This window comes from Lepidochelys kempii, chromosome 6 (genome assembly GCF_965140265.1).
Source record: "Lepidochelys kempii isolate rLepKem1 chromosome 6, rLepKem1.hap2, whole genome shotgun sequence".
Lineage (NCBI taxonomy): Eukaryota > Metazoa > Chordata > Testudines > Cheloniidae > Lepidochelys > Lepidochelys kempii.
The window spans coordinates 66,846,542-66,869,537 of NC_133261.1; the positions used below are offsets into that span (position 1 = coordinate 66,846,542).

At 44.7% G+C, this 22,996-nt stretch overlaps 1 protein-coding gene across 1 annotated transcript; it reads left to right on the forward strand.

The window, feature by feature from the left end:
- The first annotated feature begins 1,754 nt into the window (after positions 1-1,754).
- Positions 1,755-6,140, forward strand: LOC140912978 (uncharacterized). Its single transcript, XM_073348496.1, has 2 exons — positions 1,755-2,969; positions 4,761-6,140. Exons 1-2 carry the CDS (start codon positions 2,244-2,246, stop codon positions 5,295-5,297), a joined length of 1,263 nt encoding a protein of 420 aa, XP_073204597.1. The 5' UTR covers positions 1,755-2,243; the 3' UTR covers positions 5,298-6,140.
- The last annotated feature ends 16,856 nt before the right edge of the window (positions 6,141-22,996 follow it).

Here is a 22,996-nt window from a genome sequence, read left to right on the forward strand (position 1 = left end):
ACACATACACCCACAAGTAACTTTACTCTCATACTTAATCCCATTGAAAAATCAGTGGGCCTACTCACATAATTTACTTTGTGATTTTGAAAGCTCAGTCCCAAATGAGTAGTCAAGATGGGCCTGCTTTTCAGAGATGCTGATCCCCCACAGTTCCCACTGACTTTCATTAGAGTTGTGGGTGTTAAGTTGTGGGTGAAAAATCAGCCTTCAGAGGGCCAAATCAGACACAGAAGAAGAGACTGGAGTTGCATGGCTTAAGAGACATGGGGAAGCTTACCATTTCTATCAGTTCCCCATTGTAATCATGAAACACTAAAGCCACCACACTCCACACCTAGAGTTTTAATTATGGTGATAATGATACATGCTCATTTCTGTAGCCATCTCTTTTAAGAATCTCTTTCCCCTTTGGTCCTAGAGCAGGGGATATTCACAAACCCTTTGCCTGGGGCAGCTGAATTCTAACAGCTCACATTGTGCCTCTGAACCTTTGGAGGTGAAACGAGAAAGGTGTTTTTCTACCTCAGTTTGCTGACAGAGAGCCAAATGTAGGGTGTCCACTTCTAACCCCCCAAGTAAACACCCTAGATCTCAATGAGAGATGAGGATATTTAGCCACTCCCCCTGTAGGACTGGGACCCAAGGAACTGATGCGTTAAAAGGAGCAGAGTAGATTTTGTGTGTGTGTGTACCACATACAGGCCTATTTCCTGAATCAGCCATACCCACCAGACAAAATACTTGTATCTTGTTCCAACACAGTAGTCTGTAACATTTACGTTCACTCATGAGGAGACTTATACGTACCTCACAAGGGGAAAAATCATGAGTGATTCATCACCTGTCTCCTCAGGAGTAAAAAATAAATGTCATATCAGACGGAAGCATGCTTCTAGTGCATAAGCACTTATTTATAGTTAAGGTGCTTAGTTTACTTATGCTTTGGGTTTTTTTAAAAAAATTATATTCATACTTATTTTTATATCTATAGCTTTAAAGTATTTAATAATGAAAATAGTAGGGTTGCCAACTCTGACTGAAGCTGTTCCGGGAGATCCCTCCCCCCCCCAACATGACATAATATTTTCTTAAAATATCCTATTAAAATTTCTCGTATTGCTTTCAATAGTCACTGGGAGATCAATGTCAATTCCAGGAGACTCCATGCCAATCCTGGAGGGTTGGCAACCCTATGAAATAGTAACATTTTTAACTATCTTTTTTCTACTTGATTGTAGCCCCTGATCTTTATTTTCTTTTTAAATTTAAAGGCCCAATCTTGCAGTACTCAAAGTGAATGACAAAGCCAACACTGACTACAGTGGTACAAGTCTTTAAATCATGTTTTGGGGCAGACAAAAGTTAGGGGTCTATTACAGGAGTGGGTGGGTGAAGTTCTGTGGCCTGCAAGGTGCAGGAGGTCAGACTAGATGATCATGATGGTCCCTTCTGACCTTACAGTCTATGAGTCTAAGATCAGGCCCAAGATGCCTCAGAGGTCCAATTCTGCAAAGTACTGAGGACCCCTCAGAGGGAGCTGAGAACACTCACCATCTGTCAGGAGGTACTGAGCACCTTGCAACATCAAGCTCCTGATCACTGAAATCTCGGGCACATATACTCCTTTAATACATTTCTTTTAAAACAACTCACAAAAGACTCCCCACCCAGAAATCATTGAATACCTACCCTTGGAGGCAAAACATAAGACTAAAGACTGCATCCTATGCCACCATCTTTCTTCACTGAAGGGTTAATGTCTAGCTATTCCACCTGGAAGCAGGCGGGGCACACCCTGACTGTTTCCTAGGAGCAATGCACACATTGCTCTATCCAAGGACAAGGGCTAGATATGAACCCTGAGAACTTGATTGTTTGGACAGCAACTGTGGGAGGTTTCTTTAGCCTGGGCTCAAGGCCTGAGAACCAGGATTGTAGTAGATAGAGGATGGTAACTAAGCATATGAATCAACGTCATACATTCCTTTGTGTAGCAGTGTGTAATGCTTAGGGGGAGAAATATAATAAAAGGAGAAGGTGGAAGGCAGGGGGGGCAGAACAGCCCATCTCCGCTGACCAGCCTGCTTGCTTGCAAAAAGCTGTGTTCTGTCTCATCACTGAACCGCAACAACTGGCGCCCAAACGTGGGGCCCTCAGCACTCACCTCGCCCGGCAAGGGTTTCAGACGCGTCACTCATCCACTTCGTGGATCCCGGTGAGTATTTTTCATTGTGGTAAGTATGGGAAGCTCCCTCTCTGCTTTGCAAGTGCAACACCGTAATGAGCTGCAGTATTTGCTGCGTAAGGCTCAGCATGACTGCCCGGCTCGAGAACTCACTCTCCTGCTACAGGAGGTGCGTGCCAAGTGCCCGTGGTATCCTGAAGCTGGAAGCCTTAAGTTAGCGGACTGGGAGCGATTGGGCCAGACATTGCACAAAGAGCCTCGGGCACCCGTGCAGGCTTTACATGCCTGGCACCTCTGCTGCGACATGGTACAGCGTGTCGCCTCAGACAGACCCTCCCTCGCGAGGCTGGTGCTCTCGCCGCCCCCGTCCGCCCCTGCAGTCATCCCCCCTCCTGGCGATGCGACACAGCGTGTCGCCTTGGAAAGGCCCTCTTCAGCACCAACAGAGGAGCTGCCGATCCTGCCACCCCCGTCCGCTCCTGCAGCCATCCCTCCCCCTGCTTCGCCCCCAGTGCCTCTATTACCACCGCCTCCCTGGCCTTCCCCACCGGAGCCGGTGTGTGATCACCCTCCCCCCATGGGGCCCCCCGGAGAGTCATCTGCATCTGCTCAGAAGCTTTCGCTGGTGCAACAAATGGTTCACGCAGCGAAAGCTCGATCAGATCTTACAGCAGAGGAGCTGGCTGATCTGGTCTCCGTTTGCCCAGTGACCTGGCAGAATGATGACCAGGGCAACCCCGTGGGCACCTGGACCACTCTGCCATACTCGGTGGTTAGAGAGGTAAAGGAAGCAATTCGTGAATTTGGCCTGACTAGCACCTTTGTGCGTGGTCTCATTGAAGGGATGGGTGCTGGGTACTCCCTAATCCCTGAGGATTGGAAAACGCTGCTGCGCATGATGTTGTCACCCAGTCAGTATGTTATTTGGCTTAGTGAGTATCGGCAGATGGCAGAACGCCAAGCCCAGGTATATAGAGAGCAAGGTATCATTTATGAGCATTTGGCAGGGGAGGGCCAGTTTGCTACTATTGGGATGCAGTCTCAACTCCCTCAGGCCGTCTTCCCCATTATCTCCACCTGTGCCCAGCATGCCTTCAAGAAGGTCCCGGATTCAGGCAAGCCTACCAAAAGCTTTGTCAGTATCCGTCAGGGTGCCTTAGAGTCCTTTTTGGATTTTACCAACAGATTGCAGGAGGACACGGACTTTCAGCTGCCAGGGGAGGTCTGTGCCATACCTACACAGGTGATGGGACCTCTCCCTGCCGGCTTTGTAGGTCTTGTTCTCCCTCGCTCACATGCTGGGAAACAGGGCTTTTTTGTCATTCCAGGGGTCATTGATGCTGATTACACTGGCATTATTAAGGTTCAGGTGTGGACTCATCTTCCACAGTCGCTCCTGCGTGGACGGTCAATTGCACAATTGATTTTAGTCCCCTATCAGGTGCCAGCTGCCGAGGATCGAACTCGGGGCGGAGGAGGCTTTGGATCTACGTTGTCTCACTCGCCGTCTCACAGCGTTCAGAATTGGCTGCTGTTATTTTGGCCTTTCAACTTTTTGCTGATTGTCCCTTTAATTTAATTGTGGATACCCATTATGTTTATCAGGTAATTGATCATTTACCCCTTGCCCTCATTACCCCTCAGGTTGATGCAGACCTCCTTCACCTGTTTTTGTCTTTACAGCATTTTCTTGCCACTCGTCATTTCCCTTACTTTGTTGCTCATATTCGCAGTCATACCCCTCTGCCTGGGCCACTCACTGAGGGCAATGCACGCGCCGATCACGCGTTGCGTGGTCAGGTAAATTCCCTTTTTTCTGACCCCATTGAAAGCCATGCCTTTTTTCATCAGTCTGCCTCTGTTTTGGCCCGGCAGTTTCACATTCCTGCTGATCATGCACGTTCCATTGTTCGTTCCTGCCCCCACTGTGCTGCTGCTGCTCCTACTTTTTCTTATGCCGTTAACCCCCGAGGTTCCGCAGCAAATCAGCTGTGGCAAATGGATGTTACTCATGTGCCACAATTCCGCCCCTATTCATTTTTACATGTTTCCGTTGATACTTATTCAGGCTTCCTTTGGGCAACCCCACAACGTGGGGAAGCCACTAACAAAGTTATTCACCATTTGCTGGCCTGCTTTTCTGTTATGGGTCGCCCTTGCCAAATTAAAACAGATAATGCCCCAGCCTACTGCTCTGCAGCCCTCTCCACCTTTTGTGCCCACTGGGACGTCCGTCTTAAACACGGAATCCCTTATAATTCCACGGGCCAAGCCATTGTTGAACGTGCCAATCGCACACTCAAAACCTTGCTAGATAAACAATTAAAACAAGGGGAGCTGCATCTCCGAACCTTAGGAGACATTCAACAACAAATGTATATCCTCTTGTTTACTTTAAATAATTTAACACTGAATGCAGATCAGCAGACCCCTGCGGATCGGCATTTTCACAAATCTGAGGTACTGGAAAGACCGCGTGTCTTTTACCGTCAGCTGCCCGATCCACAGTGGCTGGGCCCAGCACCTCTAATCACTTGGGGTCGGGGATATGCTGCTGTGTTTCTCCCTGCAGGACCGTTGTGGGTTCCAGCCCGGTGCGTGCGACCAGCACTTAAACAACATGGCATGGCACCAGGGGCTGTCGAATCCCATACCAGAGTTTCAGCTGACCTTGGAGGAGACCGCGTTGCCCCCCGAGTCGACAACGGCGGGACGGAAACGGAGGAGGCGTAACGTCCCAAGCCAGCCCGTGACAGGGGGAGCAGTAAAAGCATTGGTCGCCACGGCTCAACGAAAACTGGCAGCAGATCAGCAGCCAGAAACTCCTAAGACTTTGTTTGTGGCGATTCTCGCCCAAATCACTGCTAATTCTGTGATGATTGTGTGCCTTTTGTGCCTGCTATTTTCTGTAGGGGTTGGCTCGGAAGCGCCTCCCCCGTTACAAGCCCGAAGGAGAATAAGATACTGCTCTTTGCTTATGCTAATCTTTTCTCCCAGTATTTTAGCATGGCTAATTGGGGCCCGGCCAACTATACTCTGCCTCGCACGGCTATATTCCTTCACACACCGTACCCGGCCGGGGCTCACAATGTCACCTGTGCGCGTGTAGTTAACTGCACTAGTACAAAGGTGCCATTGGGCTGTCAAAAATTTCTCAATCCCTTTTAAATTGTTCCCATGCTGTTAATGTTTCATATAATTATGGCCATATCATCCTACCATCAGGATGGGTTTTTACTTGTGGTTCATGCACCTTTAATTATATTCCTGCAAATTTAAGTGATGGCACCCTTTGCTGTCTTAGTAGAATGATACTTATATTGCCTTTTGCTGGTTACAATTGTAGTAAAAGAAGTGTACCCCTTTTAGATGATTATATTGCAGATGTTAAGTTTTTGGTTATTTTGTGTTTGTAATTATTGGGCTTATTTTTTGTTGCTGCTGTGTACAATGTATTCCTTTCTTGTTAAGACTTTGTAAAATTTTTGCCCTGGAAAGCTCCCCAGGTTATGTCCTTGTCTGTCTGGGAGTTAATTAGCATGACAAACAAATTGGCGGCTACCATGAGATGGCCAACTTCAATAAACAAAAAAGGGGAGATGAAGGGTTAATGTCTAGCTATTCCACCTGGAAGCAGGCGGGGCACACCCTGACTGTTTCCTAGGAGCAATGCACACATTGCTCTATCCAAGGACAAGGGCTAGATATGAACCCTGAGAACTTGATAGTTTGGACAGCAACTGTGGGAGGTTTCTTTAGCCTGGGCTCAAGGCCTGAGAACCAGGATTGTAGTAGATAGAGGATGGTAACTAAGCATATGAATCAACGTCATACATTCCTTTGTGTAGCAGTGTGTAATGCTTAGGGGGAGAAATATAATAAAAGGAGAAGGTGGAAGGCAGGGGGGGCAGAACAGCCCATCTCCGCTGACCAGCCTGCTTGCTTGCAAAAAGCTGTGTTCTGTCTCATCACTGAACCGCAACACTTCACTTAGGGTGTTTATTTTTCAAATGTGATTTTTGTACACCAGGAGATGATCTGTTAGCTGAGTGATGCTGAGCAGATTGGGTTATGTTGGGTTACACAAATTCACATTCCACCCCTAAAATCCACAGTATTCTGCACATTTCATATTTTTAAAACGTTTTTGCGTGATTTGCTTTTTCTAGACTTCTGTTCCCTCAATCAACTCCTCATTGCAATCATAAAGTGATCCTACTCAGGCTACAATTATGGTACTGTACATTGCACAACATCATATCAAAGCAAATCAATGTCACTTGATTAATACAACCTTGATTTTCTAAACAGCAGTTCCCTGAAACCCCCTGTTATCAGAAATAGGGTCATGTCCTCAGTGCCTCTTAATTACTTTGAACACTCCTTCAGTTAACCAGTCTCAGCCACGGCTCTCCATGGCACCTGGGTAATTGCAATGGCACTGCTCCCACTATGAAAAGCTGGATCACCACCAGCCTGTATATTTGTGGAAAAGGATATTGGGAAAGGTCGTGCTCAAAAAGCGCCGGGTCAAAAGGGGTCACAGACCAGCAAGTAACATTTATATGACTCTAGTCCAAGTCACTGAGGGGTGCACATTTTGGCCTTTTCTGAGGGAAAACCCCAACTGGCTGCTCTTCCCAAAGAGGTGGAGCAGTGGGGGAAAGCAGCCAATCAGGGCTGCTGCAGGAGGCAGGCAGAGCTCTCCCCGCATCCCTTTAGGAGCCCACACCATTCTCACAGGAGGGGTGGGGGGAGCAGAAAGAGCACAACAGCTCCCTCCTCCCCTCCTGTGAGGAACAGAGACAGCAGAGAACCTCTGTGTCTCCCAGAGCACCCTGGGGCTGGGAAAAGGGAACGAAGAACCCTAGGGGCTGCAGGTGGAGCGGAGGGAAGGCTGAGGGGGCAGAACTAATCTCAGAGCTGGGGACAGAACTGAGGTCGCTTTCATTTCTATCGAAAGCGGCAGAACCACCTACTTTTTCAGACCCCTTTAACGCGCGGGGGAAAAGAGTGTATACCCTGAGTTAACCAACAGCTCTGGAGTTACTTACCAAATCCTTTTGAAGCATGGAGCCGGATTTAAAGATATTTTTGTAAATTCTTCTTACTGACTTTGTCTGAAACGATCTTACCTACAACGAAGACCACTTGCAAGTTTTGTTTGTTTATTTTTTTGTTCGTTTTTGAAGGGACATTTTTTGTGCCACATTTACAGCCGTGGAAAAAAAAAACATGATTGTTTTGCTGGTAGACTGAAGCTTTGATGTAATGTACAAGTTCATAGCACCTCTGGCATGGGTAATAATAAGGCTTTGCAAATCAAGAAAATAGGGTATAATTCACGTATTAAAAGTTTCTGGGTGTTAATTACTAAATGTGAATTCAGTTGCCAGGAAAGAAGCTGGAGTGATAGCTGCATAAAAGGAAGTCCACAGACCAAGCAACAACTCTGCAAGCTTCCCTTCCACAGTAGCACCACAACGTGACTCAACCTTAACTTGGAGGAATACTCCCAAGGAGCAAGAGGGAGTTCTCACTGTTACCCACTTAATCCTTCACCTTTCCGCCAACAAGGATGATAAATTAGGGCCCTTCAACCCTACAAATGCATATGACCCATTTCCTCATTACGGCTCATACAAATAGAGTATTCAAAATCTATAAGGACACTGTTATACAGTCAATTAATGTATTTAGGTAATTTGGCTGGGGTGTTAGCAGCATGACCATTTGTTCCCAGCTTATACAATGCAAGTGGTGTTGGAGACATTGGCACCATTTGGTCCAAGGCCACAGATGCAAGGCTGCATTCTAGCCCTATCTCCTGTCACCAGCACCCCCTGTGCAATAGCAATGATTTCTATTTCCTCATGTCCCAAACTGGTGGCTCTTACCAGCCCCAAAATCACAAATCTGCTTCCTGTAGGTACTTTGAGCACAGTGAGAACCACCACCAATTGGGACCCATCAGCTGTAGGCAAGCAGCATAGCTGCACTTTGACCCAGCTTTTTGGACCAGTTTGTGCAATTTAAAAATGTTATTAATTATTTTGAAATGTTTATCCCCCCTGTTGTATGGTAACAGCTCTTTCTATAGAAAACCAAGGAAACCCCACTTGGTAAAAGCTTCACTGATTGCACACTGGTCCCCAGACAACCCCAACTTTGTCCCACGAGTGGAGGGAACTTGGCCAGGCCCAGAGTCTGGACTTCTCACAGTTCAGGTTGAATCAGGCACAAACTTCAATCTCCTTTTCAGGTCTCACCTCAGAGTGCTCTGAAGGCTGTTACCTTTTCTGCCCTGCTCTGCTTCCAGACTGTCAAGCATGAAAATCGATAAGCTGGAGACAACCTGCAGTGACAGGAAGGATCCATGATACCAGATGGCCACTGTGACTCCTGCAGCAGGGGGGATTATGGGTTTGGAGTAAGAAGTCCTCTGATCAGAGGCAGAAGGAGCCTGCTAAAATGCCCATAGCCCTTACTGCTGACAAGAGCTCCTGGGGCACTCCGGGAAAGCTGCCCAGAATGTATTCTTAAAAAAATACAATTAGGCAGAGTACTAGGTGTTGTGATGGCAGAAGAGCTGTTCTGTTGACACAAACCAAGCCATATAACTGGAAGCCAGTTAAGCTGGTCATGTCCACAAGCAGTTACACAAATCATGGGTCTAACTGCAGCATGAATATGGCTTTAGGGTTAAATCCATGTCCTGCAGCTTCCACTGGTGCAACTGCAAAACTCTATGTGCACACATGCCTATACCCCCACGCTCTCTTGCTCCCACATTGTGCCCATGCTAATACCTTGATTGGAACAATTCTCAGACAAATGGAGGTTGCAGGTACAAATTGCAACTGGTGCACAGAGGTGTTACTATTTTTATACTGTGTGCACCTGCTCTTTGCAGATGCAAGCCAGCTTTACATGTAAATTGTGTGCATGCAAATAGAGGCAAGGCAAACATCAGCCCGTGACTAGGATGTGGATGGTCATGCCCACTGGTTAGAGCAGGAGTCATGCCCAATGGTTGGAGTAGGAGTTGGTAGTCAGGTACTAGAGCCTGAACCAGCATCAGAGCCAAAGTCAGGATTCACAGCTGAGGGTCAGACCTGGGTTACCTGGAGTGAGGCAACACAGAGGAGAGGTTGGAATAAGCAGGCATAGGAGACAGCGCTATCCCAGTCATGGGCAAATGCTTCAAGCAGCTGCTGAATCGCCTCTGCTGCTGGACTTAAGAGCTGGTCTGCTGACTCTTCCAGTCATTCGGGTCCTGTAGCCAATCAGGCTCGGAGGCAGAGATTGGCTCTGCTGCAGGCTGTGCTTTCAGACAGAGTCTGAAATTGTGGTCTTTAATTAGTATTCCTCCAAACTTAACTTTTACTAAAAAAGAAGGGGAAAAAATGGCTCCCATCCCACTCACCCTGTATGAAAACGGAGAACTCAAAGCATTTCACGTCCAGCATAGATCTCAGCTGACTAACATCACTACTAAGTAGTCTAGGAGTTAATTCAAGTTATTGTAGTCATGCAGCTTTGTTTTTTTTATTTCATTAAAATCTTGTCAATAATTAGAGAAGGCCTTGAAGTTCAGAACTGGAATTCCCCAAATGTGGAGGTATTTGGATTCAGGGTCTCCTTCAAGACTATTAGACAGATAAAGCCAAACAAGAGAGTTTGGATTCAAATCCAGATCCAAACTTCCCCTACATTTCAGGCAAAAATTGGGATTAGGATCAGATTTTTGGATTGTGCCACACTCACAAAATCATATAAGGCCTCATTCTTTCTATCAAAGTTAGTAAAATTACATCATGAATAACTTTTCTCAGATCCTGTTCATTTTAACAAAACCTAAATTTGGGGCTGAAAACATCTTGACAGGATACCAAATATTTCCACTATATTAGCTTACTGTCTGTAAAACATTATATATACACAACAAAATTGTGATCAATCCAAAACGAAGATGCTCTCAGTAGTTACACTAACAGATGTGTTATAACATAATGCAGCTTGCCTTCTGAAAAACCAGCTGTTATATCTAGAGAGGGTCCTGGGTTTGACACAGAATCCCAAAGCAACCGAAATGGAGGAGAGTTTGCAACCAAGCCCTGAAACAAATATATTCATATCCAAATTCCCCTCAGTTCTTGGGAAGTCTGAAATCCTGACCCAGATCTAAGTTTTACAAACTGGACCTGAATCCAGATCCAAGTTTTACAATTAGGGCCTCACTTTATGTGTGAGCCAACTAGAATCCCCAAACCCCCATTAGTACTTATGCCTAAATTTTGCAGCTCAGGCCCGTCTCTATCAATGTCTTTGCTTGGACATGATTTTTTAAGAATGAGTGAAGCCCATTTAAAAACTAGTCCTGGTGTATATGCACCACACTGTTTGGCGCTGATAGAGAACTTAGCATGAGTAATATCTCACATCATTAAATCCAGCTACACTATAAGCTCAAACTGTACTCTACACAAATGTTATCCATTCGAGTGCAAGCTTCCACAGCGCTGCTGAATTCAATGGAGACTTCAGCGTGCATTCCTGCCCATTAGGAAGGTTACCAGCTGCTTATTTTCCTCCAGCCTTCCCATGACCACGACTTTTGATATTTGAAAGAGGGATAGATTGAGTCAAGGAATACGAGAGGACATTCTGTGAATAAAAGGATTTTATATGCCACTATCTTTAAATACTCTCCTCCCTTGCACTGGGGACGATAATGGAACAATCTTAAGATAGGGCAGATAACCAGATTGGCCCCAATTACTTCATGCTCTGTGTTCATAACAGATTACAGTACCTGTAATGGGTTCCAGACCCCTTTTGCTACAGTATTATTATGGCTTTTTTAAATTACCTGTTGTCATAAATATAAAGGGAAGGGTAACCTCACCTTTCTGTATACAGTGCTATAAAACCCCTCCTGGCCAGAGGCAAAATCCTTTCACCTGTAAAGGGTTAAGAAGCTAAGGTAACCTCACTGGCACCTAACCTAAAATGGCCAATGAGGGGACAAGTTTCTTTCCAATCTGGAGGCGGGGAACAAAGGCTTTGGTCTGTCTGTGTGATGCTTTTGCCGGGAACAGATCAGAAATGCAGCCTCACAACTCCTGTTAAGTTAGTAAGTAATCTAGCTAGAAATGCGTTAGATTTCCTTTTGTTTAACGGCTGGTAAAATAAGATGTGCGGAAGGGAATGTATATTCCTGTTTTTGTAACTTAAGGTTTTGCCTAGAGGCAGGGGTGAAAGTAACTGAGGCCACTTACCGGTACGGGGTGGCTCTGGCCCCCGGAAGGGGCGGGGCCTTGGGTGGAAGGGGCAGGGCTGGGGGGGTCAGCGTCCCCCGGCCAGCCCTTCCAGTCCGGCTGGCCCACGCCGCCCAGGGCTCCCATGTTGATTTAAAGGGCCCGGGGCTCCGGACGCCGCTGCTGCCATAGTGGCAGCGGCATCCGGAGCCCCGGGCCCTTTTAAATCGCCGGCCCCAATAAAATAAATAAAAATATATAAAATAAAATAAAATTGTAAAATAAGCTGTGCTGGAGGGAATGTATATTCCTGTTTTTGTGTCTTTTTGTAACTTAAGGTTTTGCCTGGAGGGATTCTCTGTTTTGAATCTGATTACCCTGTAAGGTATTTACCCTCCTGATTTTACAGAGGTGATTTTTACCTTTTCTTTAATTAAAATTCTTCTTTTAAGAACCTGATTGATTTTTCATTGTTCTTAAGATCCAAAGGTTTGGGTCTGTGCTCACCTGTACCAATTGGTAAGGATTATTATCAAGCCTTCCCCAGGAAAGGGGGGTGTAGGGCTTGGGGGGATATTTTGGGGGAAGATGTCTCCAAGTGGTCTCTTTCCCTGTTTTTTGTTTAAAACGCTTGGTGGTGGCAGCATATGGTTCAAGGACAAGGCAAAGTTTGTACCTTGGGGAAGTTTTTAATCTAAACTGGTAAGAATAAGCTTAGGGGGTCTTTCATGCAGGTCCCCACATCTGTGTCCTAGAGTTCAGAGTGGGAAAGGAACCTTGACACCTATGTAGGCAAAGCACAAGCTATTAGGATGGGAGTTATTCCACTCCCTTCTTTGTGAGATTATTAGATTGCATTTTACTGGGCTTTTGCAGGCACTGTCAATTATAAAAGGATGTCTTTGACTGCAATACAGTTGCAAGAGGCTGACAGAGTCACACAAAACCGATCTGTGATCTCCCACTGTGATCACTGCCAGCCGCTCAAAAGAGTCCCTTAAAAAGAAACACGCTGACTTTCAGAGGGGGACTTTTTTGATCTTACTCCTGACATACAATAAAATGTCAATGAAAAATATAGTTCCTGACATTATAGGTTCTCCTCCTTCAGTACTTCAACCAAAAGCAGGCAGAAGAGGATTCCCAGCAAGTGGAGGCATTCAGGGAGAGAAGAAGGGATCACAAATCTCAAGCGGGAGCAGATCTTCATAGGGGGAGAGACCAGCACTCTCAACCAGGAGAAGATATTTCATTTCATGAGACATGATAAGTTTAGCTAACATCAAGCTCAACAACAGAGAGACAGTACTATCAGAGATTGAGCTACCAAAAAAGAAGGTACTGGAATGAACTGATCATTTAAAAAGCAACAAAGTCAGCAGGCCCAGATTTTATACATCCAAGATTTCAGAAGGAACTCAAGTATGAAGTGGCTGAGCTGCTAGTAGAAATATGCAATCTCATTAAAATCATCTATTGTTCAAGAGGCTTGGAGAGTAGAAAATGTACCCATTATTTTAAAAAGGCACTAGAAGTGATTTGGGGAACTGCAGGCCAATGAGCCTGACTTATCTTCCTAATAAACTGGTCGAACTGATAATTAAAAATAGACTTATAAAACACTTAGATCATGATAGAAAAGGGTCTAACCTGCACAGCTTCTGCACAGGAAAATCATGCCTCTCTAATCTATTACAATTCTTTGACTGTCTCAATAAAAAACAATGAATAAAGGAGAACTGGTTGATATAATTTATTTAGATTTTTAGAAGGTCTTGGACAAATTCCCTCATAAGAGACTACTAATGTTACTAAGTAGTTAGTTATGATGCCAGAGGCAAAGTATCATCATGGATCAGAAACCGTCTAAGGACAGAAAACAAAGAATAGAAATAAATGGTTAATTGTCATCATGGAAAAAAGCTAATAGTGGGGTGCCTCAACTTTCCACATCAGGTCAAGTGGCATTTAATGTATTAATTAATGATCTGGAAGGGGGGATGAGCACTGAGGTAGCAAAATTTGCAGATGACACAAAGTTATGTAGGTCAATCCTGGAAAAGACTTAGAGGATCTGTAGTAGGGCCCTCATGCTTCAGAGCATAAAACAACCTCTACCTTTTGGGGAGTAGGAGGAAACATCCCTGAGGAAGATTATCCCACAGCTACCTACAGCAGGGGACCCTGAATCTTCGTCTGAAGCATCAGGTACTAGCCACTGTTGAACGACTGGTCTCATCCAGTATAGCAAATCCTATGTTCCTTTCAGTGTCATAGCAACATATACCACAGTGTCTCCCTTTTTTAAATAGAATTTGTTTTAGAATGAGAGAGAGAGAGAAGGCTTTTCCCCTCCCTGAAACAAACTTTCGCCACCATCACACTTGCTTTAAGTGAGCAATTTGGCAATGACTTTGCCTAGTTATTAAACAAAACTAATGTTCAGGATTCAGAAGCCGACTCCACCAATCACCAGAAAACTATTTTCTGTATTGCTAAACATCAACTCTAAAATGAGCATCCACAGCTCAGTTGTTCCATTCAGTTTCATTATTGAGCAATCAGTTAACTTGAAAGTCAATAGAAATTGGAGCACAGCAAGAAAGGGACAGGTAACAATTTGGCTTACGTACCTACACCACTCAAACTGCAGGCAAGCTAAAAATATACAAGTCTCTTAACAGGTTTTCCAGTTAAAGACTTAATTTTCCCTTCTGTTAAGTCTATAGCCTTCTTGAAATGATTGCTTAGCCATTTCAACCACTAACTCTCTCTAATGGGGACACTGCTGTTTAAATATCCAACAGGTTTGAATAAGCTTCCCCCTTAACTTTCTGAACACAATACAGCTTTGTATTTTTAATAGCAATGGGCTGTAACCAAGAGTCACTTTGAAGGATGGCTGTGTTTCCTGAAACACTGGAGAACAGGTTTCAGAGTAACAGCCGTGTTAGTCTGTATTCGCAAAAAGAAAAGGAGTACTTGTGGCACCTTAGAGACTAACCAATTTATTTGAGCATGAGCTTTCGTGAGCTACAGCTCACTTCATCGGATGAGCTGTAGCTCACAAAAGCTCATGCTCAAATAAATTGGTTAGTCTCACTGGAGAACAGCTCTCTGTAGCTAGCCTATCTAGTAGCAATACTCTGGTTTGACTCTACAGCCAATTTGTGCCTCCAAAGCCTGAAAAATCTAGGGTTTGTTTTCCTCATTGGGGAAATGAAATGGAGAAGTTCATGGTGTCTGATGTATTTCATAATTTGGCTTCAGCAGACAACATAAGTTCTTGGCCCCTCAGGAGTCTTCTTAAAGCCTACGTTGTTAATGAGAATGACCTGCAAGTATCTAGCAGAAATTTCGTACTGTAGAACTTGCCTGAAGATGTTCCCCAGATTCAATACATAATACTTGCTATTGTGGTAGGGTTCCCACCCCAGAGATGGGCTCTAGAAGGACACGTTTAAATCTCTGTCCTCTTGGGCATAGGTTCTCTTGGTGCAGCTTCTAAAGGGCTACTTGATCAGCTTTTTATTGTGATTGCCCAGAAGTAGAGTTTCCAGTGTCCTGCCTGACACAAGAAACCTCCAAATCAGTTGGGAGACATTTTTTGGACAAACAATTAATTTGCCAAAAATGCAATTGGAAGTCAACAAACTATTTGCAAATTGACAGAAATTTACCAAATAGTTTTGGTCAAAAACATTTTTTTTCCAGGCTACAGTTTGGAAGCATTATTTAGTTTTTTAAAGTTTTTATTCAGTTTAGTGATGGGTTTGACCAAAACCCTGGATCCAAATATACCTGAACTTGGGCAGAGTTTGAACCCAAATCTCTATTTTGCAGTTGTCCTCTCCACCAGTTCCTACTGAGAGAATTGCCACAGCTAGTCCTCTTCTGCCTGAGAGGTTGATCAGCCCAATACAGGCCCTTCAGAGGGGGAGAAATTTTATTTAAAATTTGTTTAAATTCTGAGGGAAGGGGGACAGAGAGGAATCCTCCCTCCCCTGAAAATAAAATAGCTTAGAGACCAGTGGATTTTCACCACAGTGTTGCCAACTGGCTATTTCTAATAGGCCCATCACCATGGTATCTTAGGCTGATCTACACTTAAAAGTTAGGTTGACATAACTACTTCAGTCATGGGTGTAAAAAGCCCTCCTCCCTGACTGACACAGCTGTGTTGATTAACCCCAGTATAGAAGAACGTCAACATAGCTAATTTGGGTGAGGAAAGGGGGGAGGTGGTGTTCCTACACTGATGGAAAAACTCCTTCTGTCAGAGCAGGCTGCATCTAAGCTCCAGCATATTGACTGGTATACTCTCTGCAGTATAGACACAGCCTAACTGCCATAGTGGAGGCTGGGTGAGAAGAGGAAAGAGAATTTTGATGCAAAGCTGCAGATATATGAATGATAAGATACTCAAACACTTCGGTCTCACTTATTCTTGCATCATCTATCCATTCTTTTAGATAGAGTTGCATTACTTCATATGAATCAGCTAGGCCAATAGAAAACAACAGAGCTCATCGCTGCATGCTGGCTTAGTGACCAGTCACTTGTGTCCCTTTCATTGCAATGGGTATTGGCAGCTGTGAATGAATGGCAATGATCTTCCACTACTGAACAGTTTGCATTGTGAAAACCTGTGGCTAAAGAAAAGGGCCTTCAAATGATAGCCCTTAATTGCATGAGCCACCATAGGCACCGACTTCATGGGTGCTCCAGCCCTGGAGCAGCCACAGAAAAAAATTAGAGGGTGCTTAACACTCACCAGCAGCCAGTTTTCCCCCTCCCTCCCAGCACCTACCACCCATTCCCATCAGCTGTTCCGTGGCATATAGGAGGCACTGGGAGGGGGAGGGAGGAGCAGGGATGGAGCCCACTCAGGGGCGGGGGCAAAACTGGCCAGGAAGCCACGGGGTGGGGACTTGGGGAAAAGGGGGTGAGACCTGGGACAAAGTGGGGGGCAGGGGGTTGAGCACCCCAGGGGCCGGGAGAAAGCAAGCACCTGTGCTAGCTAGCATTTAGGAAACGGCTCCTCCAACAATAACAGCTATCAGCATATCATAATATGGCTGAGCAACATAATTTCATTCAGATTGTTTAATCTACACTGCAGAGTTTTGTCACCAAAAGTTATGCCATTTAAATTAAAGCGTTTTACTTAAAGTGCTGGTGCGTGTCCACACTATGCTCCTTGTGTTGGCAGACTGCCCCCACACTAGCAGCTCTTGCATAGGCACAGACAGCAGTGTGCTGTGGGTAGCTATCCCACTATGAAACTAGCCACAGGGTGCGAAGGGTTTGCAATGCCTCATGGGGCAGGTATAGCATCACATGATGCAGGTTTCTCAATCCCATTGTTCCATGGGCATCCTACTAGATTGCCAGCCACTTTTCAACTGAAGTGGAGGGAGGAGCAAGTGTGTGACAAGGAGCAGGGGTTGGGGGGAGAGAGTGTGTGTGCTGCGGGAGAGTGAGTCTATGATTTTTACCTTCTAGTTTCAGGGGGCAACTTCAGAATTGAGTTTTTGATCTAACTCAACTGTATGGTGCTCTCATATCTCATGTTAATGGATTTTTAAAATATTTGCACATTAGAAGAAAGATACAAGGGAGATCATGGACCCTCACAAGATATCATTTCACTATAAACAGATTCAACTCCATTCCAATTTAATTAAAGTTAGTGGGAAGAAGTGTACAATTTGATCATATCCCTTAAAATAATTTAAACAAAGAATTTTCATCCATCACTGCTAATTAAATCACAAGATTGACATAGCATCTAGAGAAAATACAAACTCAGAGAGGAAAAAGGACACAATCATTCAGCTGTGGCAGATTTGAATTTTGTACTAATTCTGCAAGAGTAAAAAGGTACTCTCCCCTCTTCTTCTTGAACATCAAGGGCCGGACTCTCAGACACACTGTTTTATGTAGGTTTGTTGGTGCAAAGCAGCTATATACCCTATGGAACTGAGCAGCATAAGTGCAGGACCACCTTAGCAGCTCCTGTATCACCGCCTCTGCCACAGGGAGTAGGGCTAGTAAAAGTGGCAGGACCAGGATGCTACTGTATGCCCCTGATCTCAGTGAAGCAGCACAGCATAAATAGAGCAGTCTGAAGGCTGCTCTAATTACACTAGGGACCTTTGTTTTCCCATCCCAAATTGTTCCTTTGCCCAGATCTTGGCTAAACCACAGGATCTAGCCTCAGAGCATCTTAGATCTAAACATTGCTTTCTTTCATCAAAATCAAAGAAGATATCACATTTACTGTCACAGCTTGAGTGTAAATTTGCATAGTAAAAGACACCAACCATTATGGTCATGGAATATCAATTAAATTACATTCCTTTTTCAATGAGTTCCCCATAACAGTCTATTTTGTGTTGCATTTGCACATTTAGAAAGATGGACACAATGCCCTGAAAATACAATTTTTTTAATTCTCCCTCTTTTCACCATATGGGGGGGAAACACTTCCCTACAACATTACGAGACATAATTAATCTGTAAAATTATTTTGCATTGCTGATACCCTACTAATTAATCTTGCTGTTTTGGGATCCAAAATATTCTTTGTACTGAAGTTATATGTTTAATAACTATTTTAATCAGTTAAGATAGGAATTTCTTTAACGTGATCTTCAGTTCCTTCTTGTAATCCCCAATACTCACAACTGCTGAATGTCAGATTTCCTAATATCTCAATTATCCTACCTAAAAGAGTTGCTAACCTGCCCGGTATAAGTCCTACTCTTCATTGCCTTATACCTTACATGCTGATTTACATCTGAAAGTGTGTATTTGAAAATACTGCCCTTTTGACTGGCTTGAGTTATACATTCTGCACTGCTGTAAGTGATTATTCAAGGTGAAAGGAAGTGAAGGATCAAATGTTTACAAAGATATCCTTTCTTATGCTCAAATAAATTGGTTAGTCTCTAAGGTGCCACAGGTACTCCTTTTCTTTTTGCGAATACAGACTAACACGGCTGCTACTCTGAAACTTTTCAAAATACTTGTCATTTCCCCTTACCCTCACTTCCTGCACATCATTTCCACTTCAATGATTAGGCTGGAAGAAGTGGACACAGGTACCGCTTTCTCCACATCTCGCAAAGCAGATGTTGGCGACTCGCAGGAATCCCAGGACCAGCAGCCACGGCTGGTGCAAATAAGAGCTACTTATACTCCTCCCCAATTTCTCCAAGGTCAGTAACCATCAGGAGGCTGGTCTCAGGAGGCCTAGGGGCAGTTAGCAGCAGCTGCCACTTTATCGTTTCTGGTATATCTCAAACTCCGCTCAGTTATAAGCCTGTTGAATTCCATGGTTCTCACTATTTGGTTTTCATCCTCTAACATATAAGGACTGGCAAATATCCAAGAACACTGGATAGCCCTTACCGCAGTCCTGCAGGTGGTAGAAGAAAGCAGCAGGGCAGTCGCCTTTCTAAAACCCCACTTCCTCCATACTACTTGGATCCATCATCTTTACCCAAAGCCACTGAACTCGCCCCAGGCCCATCACCAGAGCACTAGTCAGGCAGCATCAAACACATGACCATGACTTCTCTGGGGCTGTGGCCTAAAACGTTCCATGCCTTGGCAGCCACCTAGCCCAGGGAAAGTGGATCTCTGCCACCACCCTGTATAAGTTTATAATAAGGATGAGGCCTTCCAGAGAAGACTGATTGTCTAATAATGATCAAGTAGCCTCAGGCTTGGTCCTAAATGGACTAGGGGCTAATCTAAACTACAAACACTGTACCAGCACAGCTATGCTAGTGGAGACTGAGCATATACTGGCAAAAGGCTCTTTTGCCGGTATAAGCAGCAAATCCACGATGGCTTTGCCAGCATAGCTGTGTTGGCTGGAAAGCAGTTTTTTTTCTCCACATCCCTCCTGACACAGCTGTGCTGGCAAAATGTTTTAGTGTAGACCTAGCCCCAGAGTGCAGCTGCACTGAACTCATGCCTTTCAAGTGGTCATTTAATAACTGATTAAAGCTAAATGTAGCCTAGCTCGTGTGAAAGCAGAGAGTGCCAAACCCATTTGTACATTCCAAAGGGGAAGACTAAAAAGGAAGAAACTAGAGACAACAAGTTTGGCAGCCTATTGAGAGTATGGGTTGGGAATCCACCACCTTCATTTGATCGGCCTCTAACCCACTGGGGGAACAGAGCTGAATGAATGAAAATCATGATCTGCTGACAAGTAACAAAAACAGCAGCAGCTTTCCAAAGGCAACTGCTTTTGTAACATAGTGAAAAAATGTAGGTCAAGCACACACATTAGGCAGGGGAAAGAATGTTTAGCAGAGTAACAGACAGCTGGAAGACTCACCCGCCCCCATTCTTGTCATGTACTCAGGGCAGCAAGTCACTCACACCACCATGGCTGCCCTATTTTTAGTCCACTAGCTTGATGAGAGCTAGGGTGGTTATGTCTCCTCCAGCTGGGAACCACACCCCTTTTTAGTATAGATATGCCCTTACATAGCAGCAGCTGCCCACAGGGTCTGATGTTAAACTTCTGACACTCTCTCAGAATAGAAACTACCTCTGGAGCAGATTGTTTAGGGTCCTACAGCCAGATATACTCTCTATTAGCCTTCCCAGTAGAGAATAATGGTGCAATTAGCAGAGGATTGCCTAGAAAACTAAGAGGCGTTTTCATATCTAGATTTCTTTCCACAACATAGACCTTAATTAAAAACAAAACACACACACACACAGGTAAAGTTGATAAATGAAAACAAGGTAGCATTGTGATATTGCATTCCATATGATTTTATTAAAATATGCTAATGAGTGTGAATATAATATAACTGGAATATGCTTCATGCAAAAGGTCTCTTGTAAGGTATCATTACAAAGCTTATAATCTACTAAGTGTGTTCATCCTATTTGTATAAATGTATCATTCTTGTATCAAACTAGAAATATGAAATAACTGAGGTCTTATTGTAATTATGCAAAGTGTGGGCCATTAAGGTGGTTTGGAATCTTGATGGCTCCCATCAACTGGGACAATTTGTTGCAAATAGAAAAAGGAGTACTTGTGGCACCTTAGAGACTAACCAATTTATCTGAGCATAAGCTTTCGTGAGCTACAGCTCTCTTTATCGGATGCACTTTATCTGTACTGTGGAAAGTACACAAGATCTTTTTATACACACAAACCATGAAAAAAAAAATGGGTGTTTACCACTACAAAAGTTTCTCTCCCCCCATCCCACTCTCCTGCTGGTAACAGCTTATCTAAAGTGATCACTCTCCTTACAATGTGTATGATAATCAAGTTGGGCCATTTCTAGCACAAATCCAGGGTTTAACAAGAACGTCTGGGGGGGGGGGGTAGGAAAAAACAAGGGGAAATAGGCTTGAATAGAGATTGGGAGTGGCCAAGTTATTATGCAAGGTAACCTAAGTTAATTGTATCCAATTTGCAAATGAATTCCAATTCAACAGTCTCTCGCTGGAGTCTGGTTTTGAAGTTTCTGGTGTAATATCACAACTTTCATGTCTGTAATCGTGTGACCAGAGAGATTGAAGTGTTCTCCGACTGGTTTATGACTGTTATAATTCTTGACATCTGATTTGTGTCCATTTATTCTTTTATGTACAGACTGTCCAGTTTGACTAATGTACATGGCAGAGGGGCATTGCTGGCACATGATGGCATATATCACATTGGTGGATGTGCAGGTGAACGAGCCTCTGATATAGTGTGGCTGATGTGATTAGGCCCTGTGATGATGTCCCCTGAATAGATATGTGGGCACAGTTGGCAACGGGCTTTCTTGCAAGGATAGGTTCCTGGGTTAGTGGTTCTGTTGTGTGGTTGCTGGTGATTATTTGCTTCAGGTTGGGGGGCTGTCTGTAGGCAAGGACTGGCCTGTCTCCCAAGATTTGTGAGAGTGTTGGGTCATCCTTCAAGATAGGTTGTAGATCCTTAATAATGCGTTGGAGGGGTTTTAGTTGGGGGCTGAAGGTGACGGCTAGTGGCCTTCTGTTATTTTCTTTGTTAGGCCTGTCCTGCAGTAGGTGACTTCTGGGTACTCTTCTGGCTCTGTCAATCTGTTTCTTCACTTCCACAGGTGGGTACTGTAGTTGTAAGAATGCTTGATAGAGATCTTGTAGGTGTTTGTCTGTCTGAGGGGTTGGAGCAAATGCGGTTGTATCGCAGAGCTTGGCTGTAGACCATGGATCATGTGGTGTGGTCAGGGTGAAAGCTGGAGGCATGTAGGTAGGAATAGCGGTCAGTAGGTTTCCAGTATAGGGTCCTGTTTATGTGACCATCGTTTATTAGCACTGTAGTGTCCAGGAAGTGGATCTCTTGTGTGGACTGGACCAGGCTGAAGGTTGATGGTGGGATGGAAATTGTTGAAATCATGGTGGAATTCCTCAAGGGCTTCTTTTCCATGGGTCCAGATGATGATGTCATCAATAAAGCGCAAGTAGAGTAGGGGCGTTAGGGGACGAGAGCTGAGGAAGCATTGTTCTAAGTCAGCCATAAAAATGTTGGCATACTGTGGGGCCATGTGGGTACCCATAGCAGTGCCGCTGATCTGAAGGTATACATTGTCCCCAAATGTAAAATAGTTATGGGTAAGGACAAAGTCCAGCCACCAAGTTAGCCGTGACATTATTGGGGATAGTGTTCTTGACGGCTTGTAGTCCATCTTTGTGTGGAATGTTGGTGTAGAGGGCTTCTACATCCATAGTGGCCAGGATGGTGTTATCAGGAAGATCACCGATGGATTGTAGTTTCCTCAGGAAGTCAGTGGTGTCTCGAAGGTAGCTGGGAGTGCTGGTAGCGTAGGGCCTGAGGAGGGAAGTCTACATAGCCAGACAATCCTGCTGTCAGGGTGCCAATGCCTGAGATGATGGGGCGCCCAGGATTTCCAGGTTTATGGATCTTGGGTAGTAGATAGAATATCCCAGGTCGGGGTTCCAGGGGTGTGTCTGTGCGGATTTGATCTTGTGCTTTTTCAGGGAGTTTCTTGAGCAAATGCTGTAGTTTCTTTTGGTAACTCTCAGTGGGATCAAAGGGTAATGGCCTGTAGAAACTCGTGTTGGAGAGCTGCCGAGCAGCCTCTTGTTCATATTCCGACCTATTCATGATGACAACAGCACCTCCTTTGTCAGCCTTTTTGATTATGATGTCAGAGTTGTTTCTGAGGCTGTGGATGGCATTGTGTTCTGCACGGCTGAGGTTATGGGGCAAGTGATGCTGCTTTTCCACAATTTCAGCCCGTGTACGTTGGCGGAAGCACTCTATGTAGAAGTGTGGTCTGCTGTCTCGACCTTCAGGAGGAGTCCACCTAGAATCTTTCTTTTTGTAGTGGTGGTAGGGACGTCTCTGTGGATTAGTATGTTGTTCAGAGGTGTCTTGGAAATATTCCTTGAGTCGAAAACAGGATTCTAGGTCACCACAGAACCGTATCACGTTCGTGGGGGTGGAGGGGCAGAAGGAGAGGTCCCAAGATAGCCCAGCAGAAGCAGCTGTCCTAAGAGTATAGTTGGATAGGTT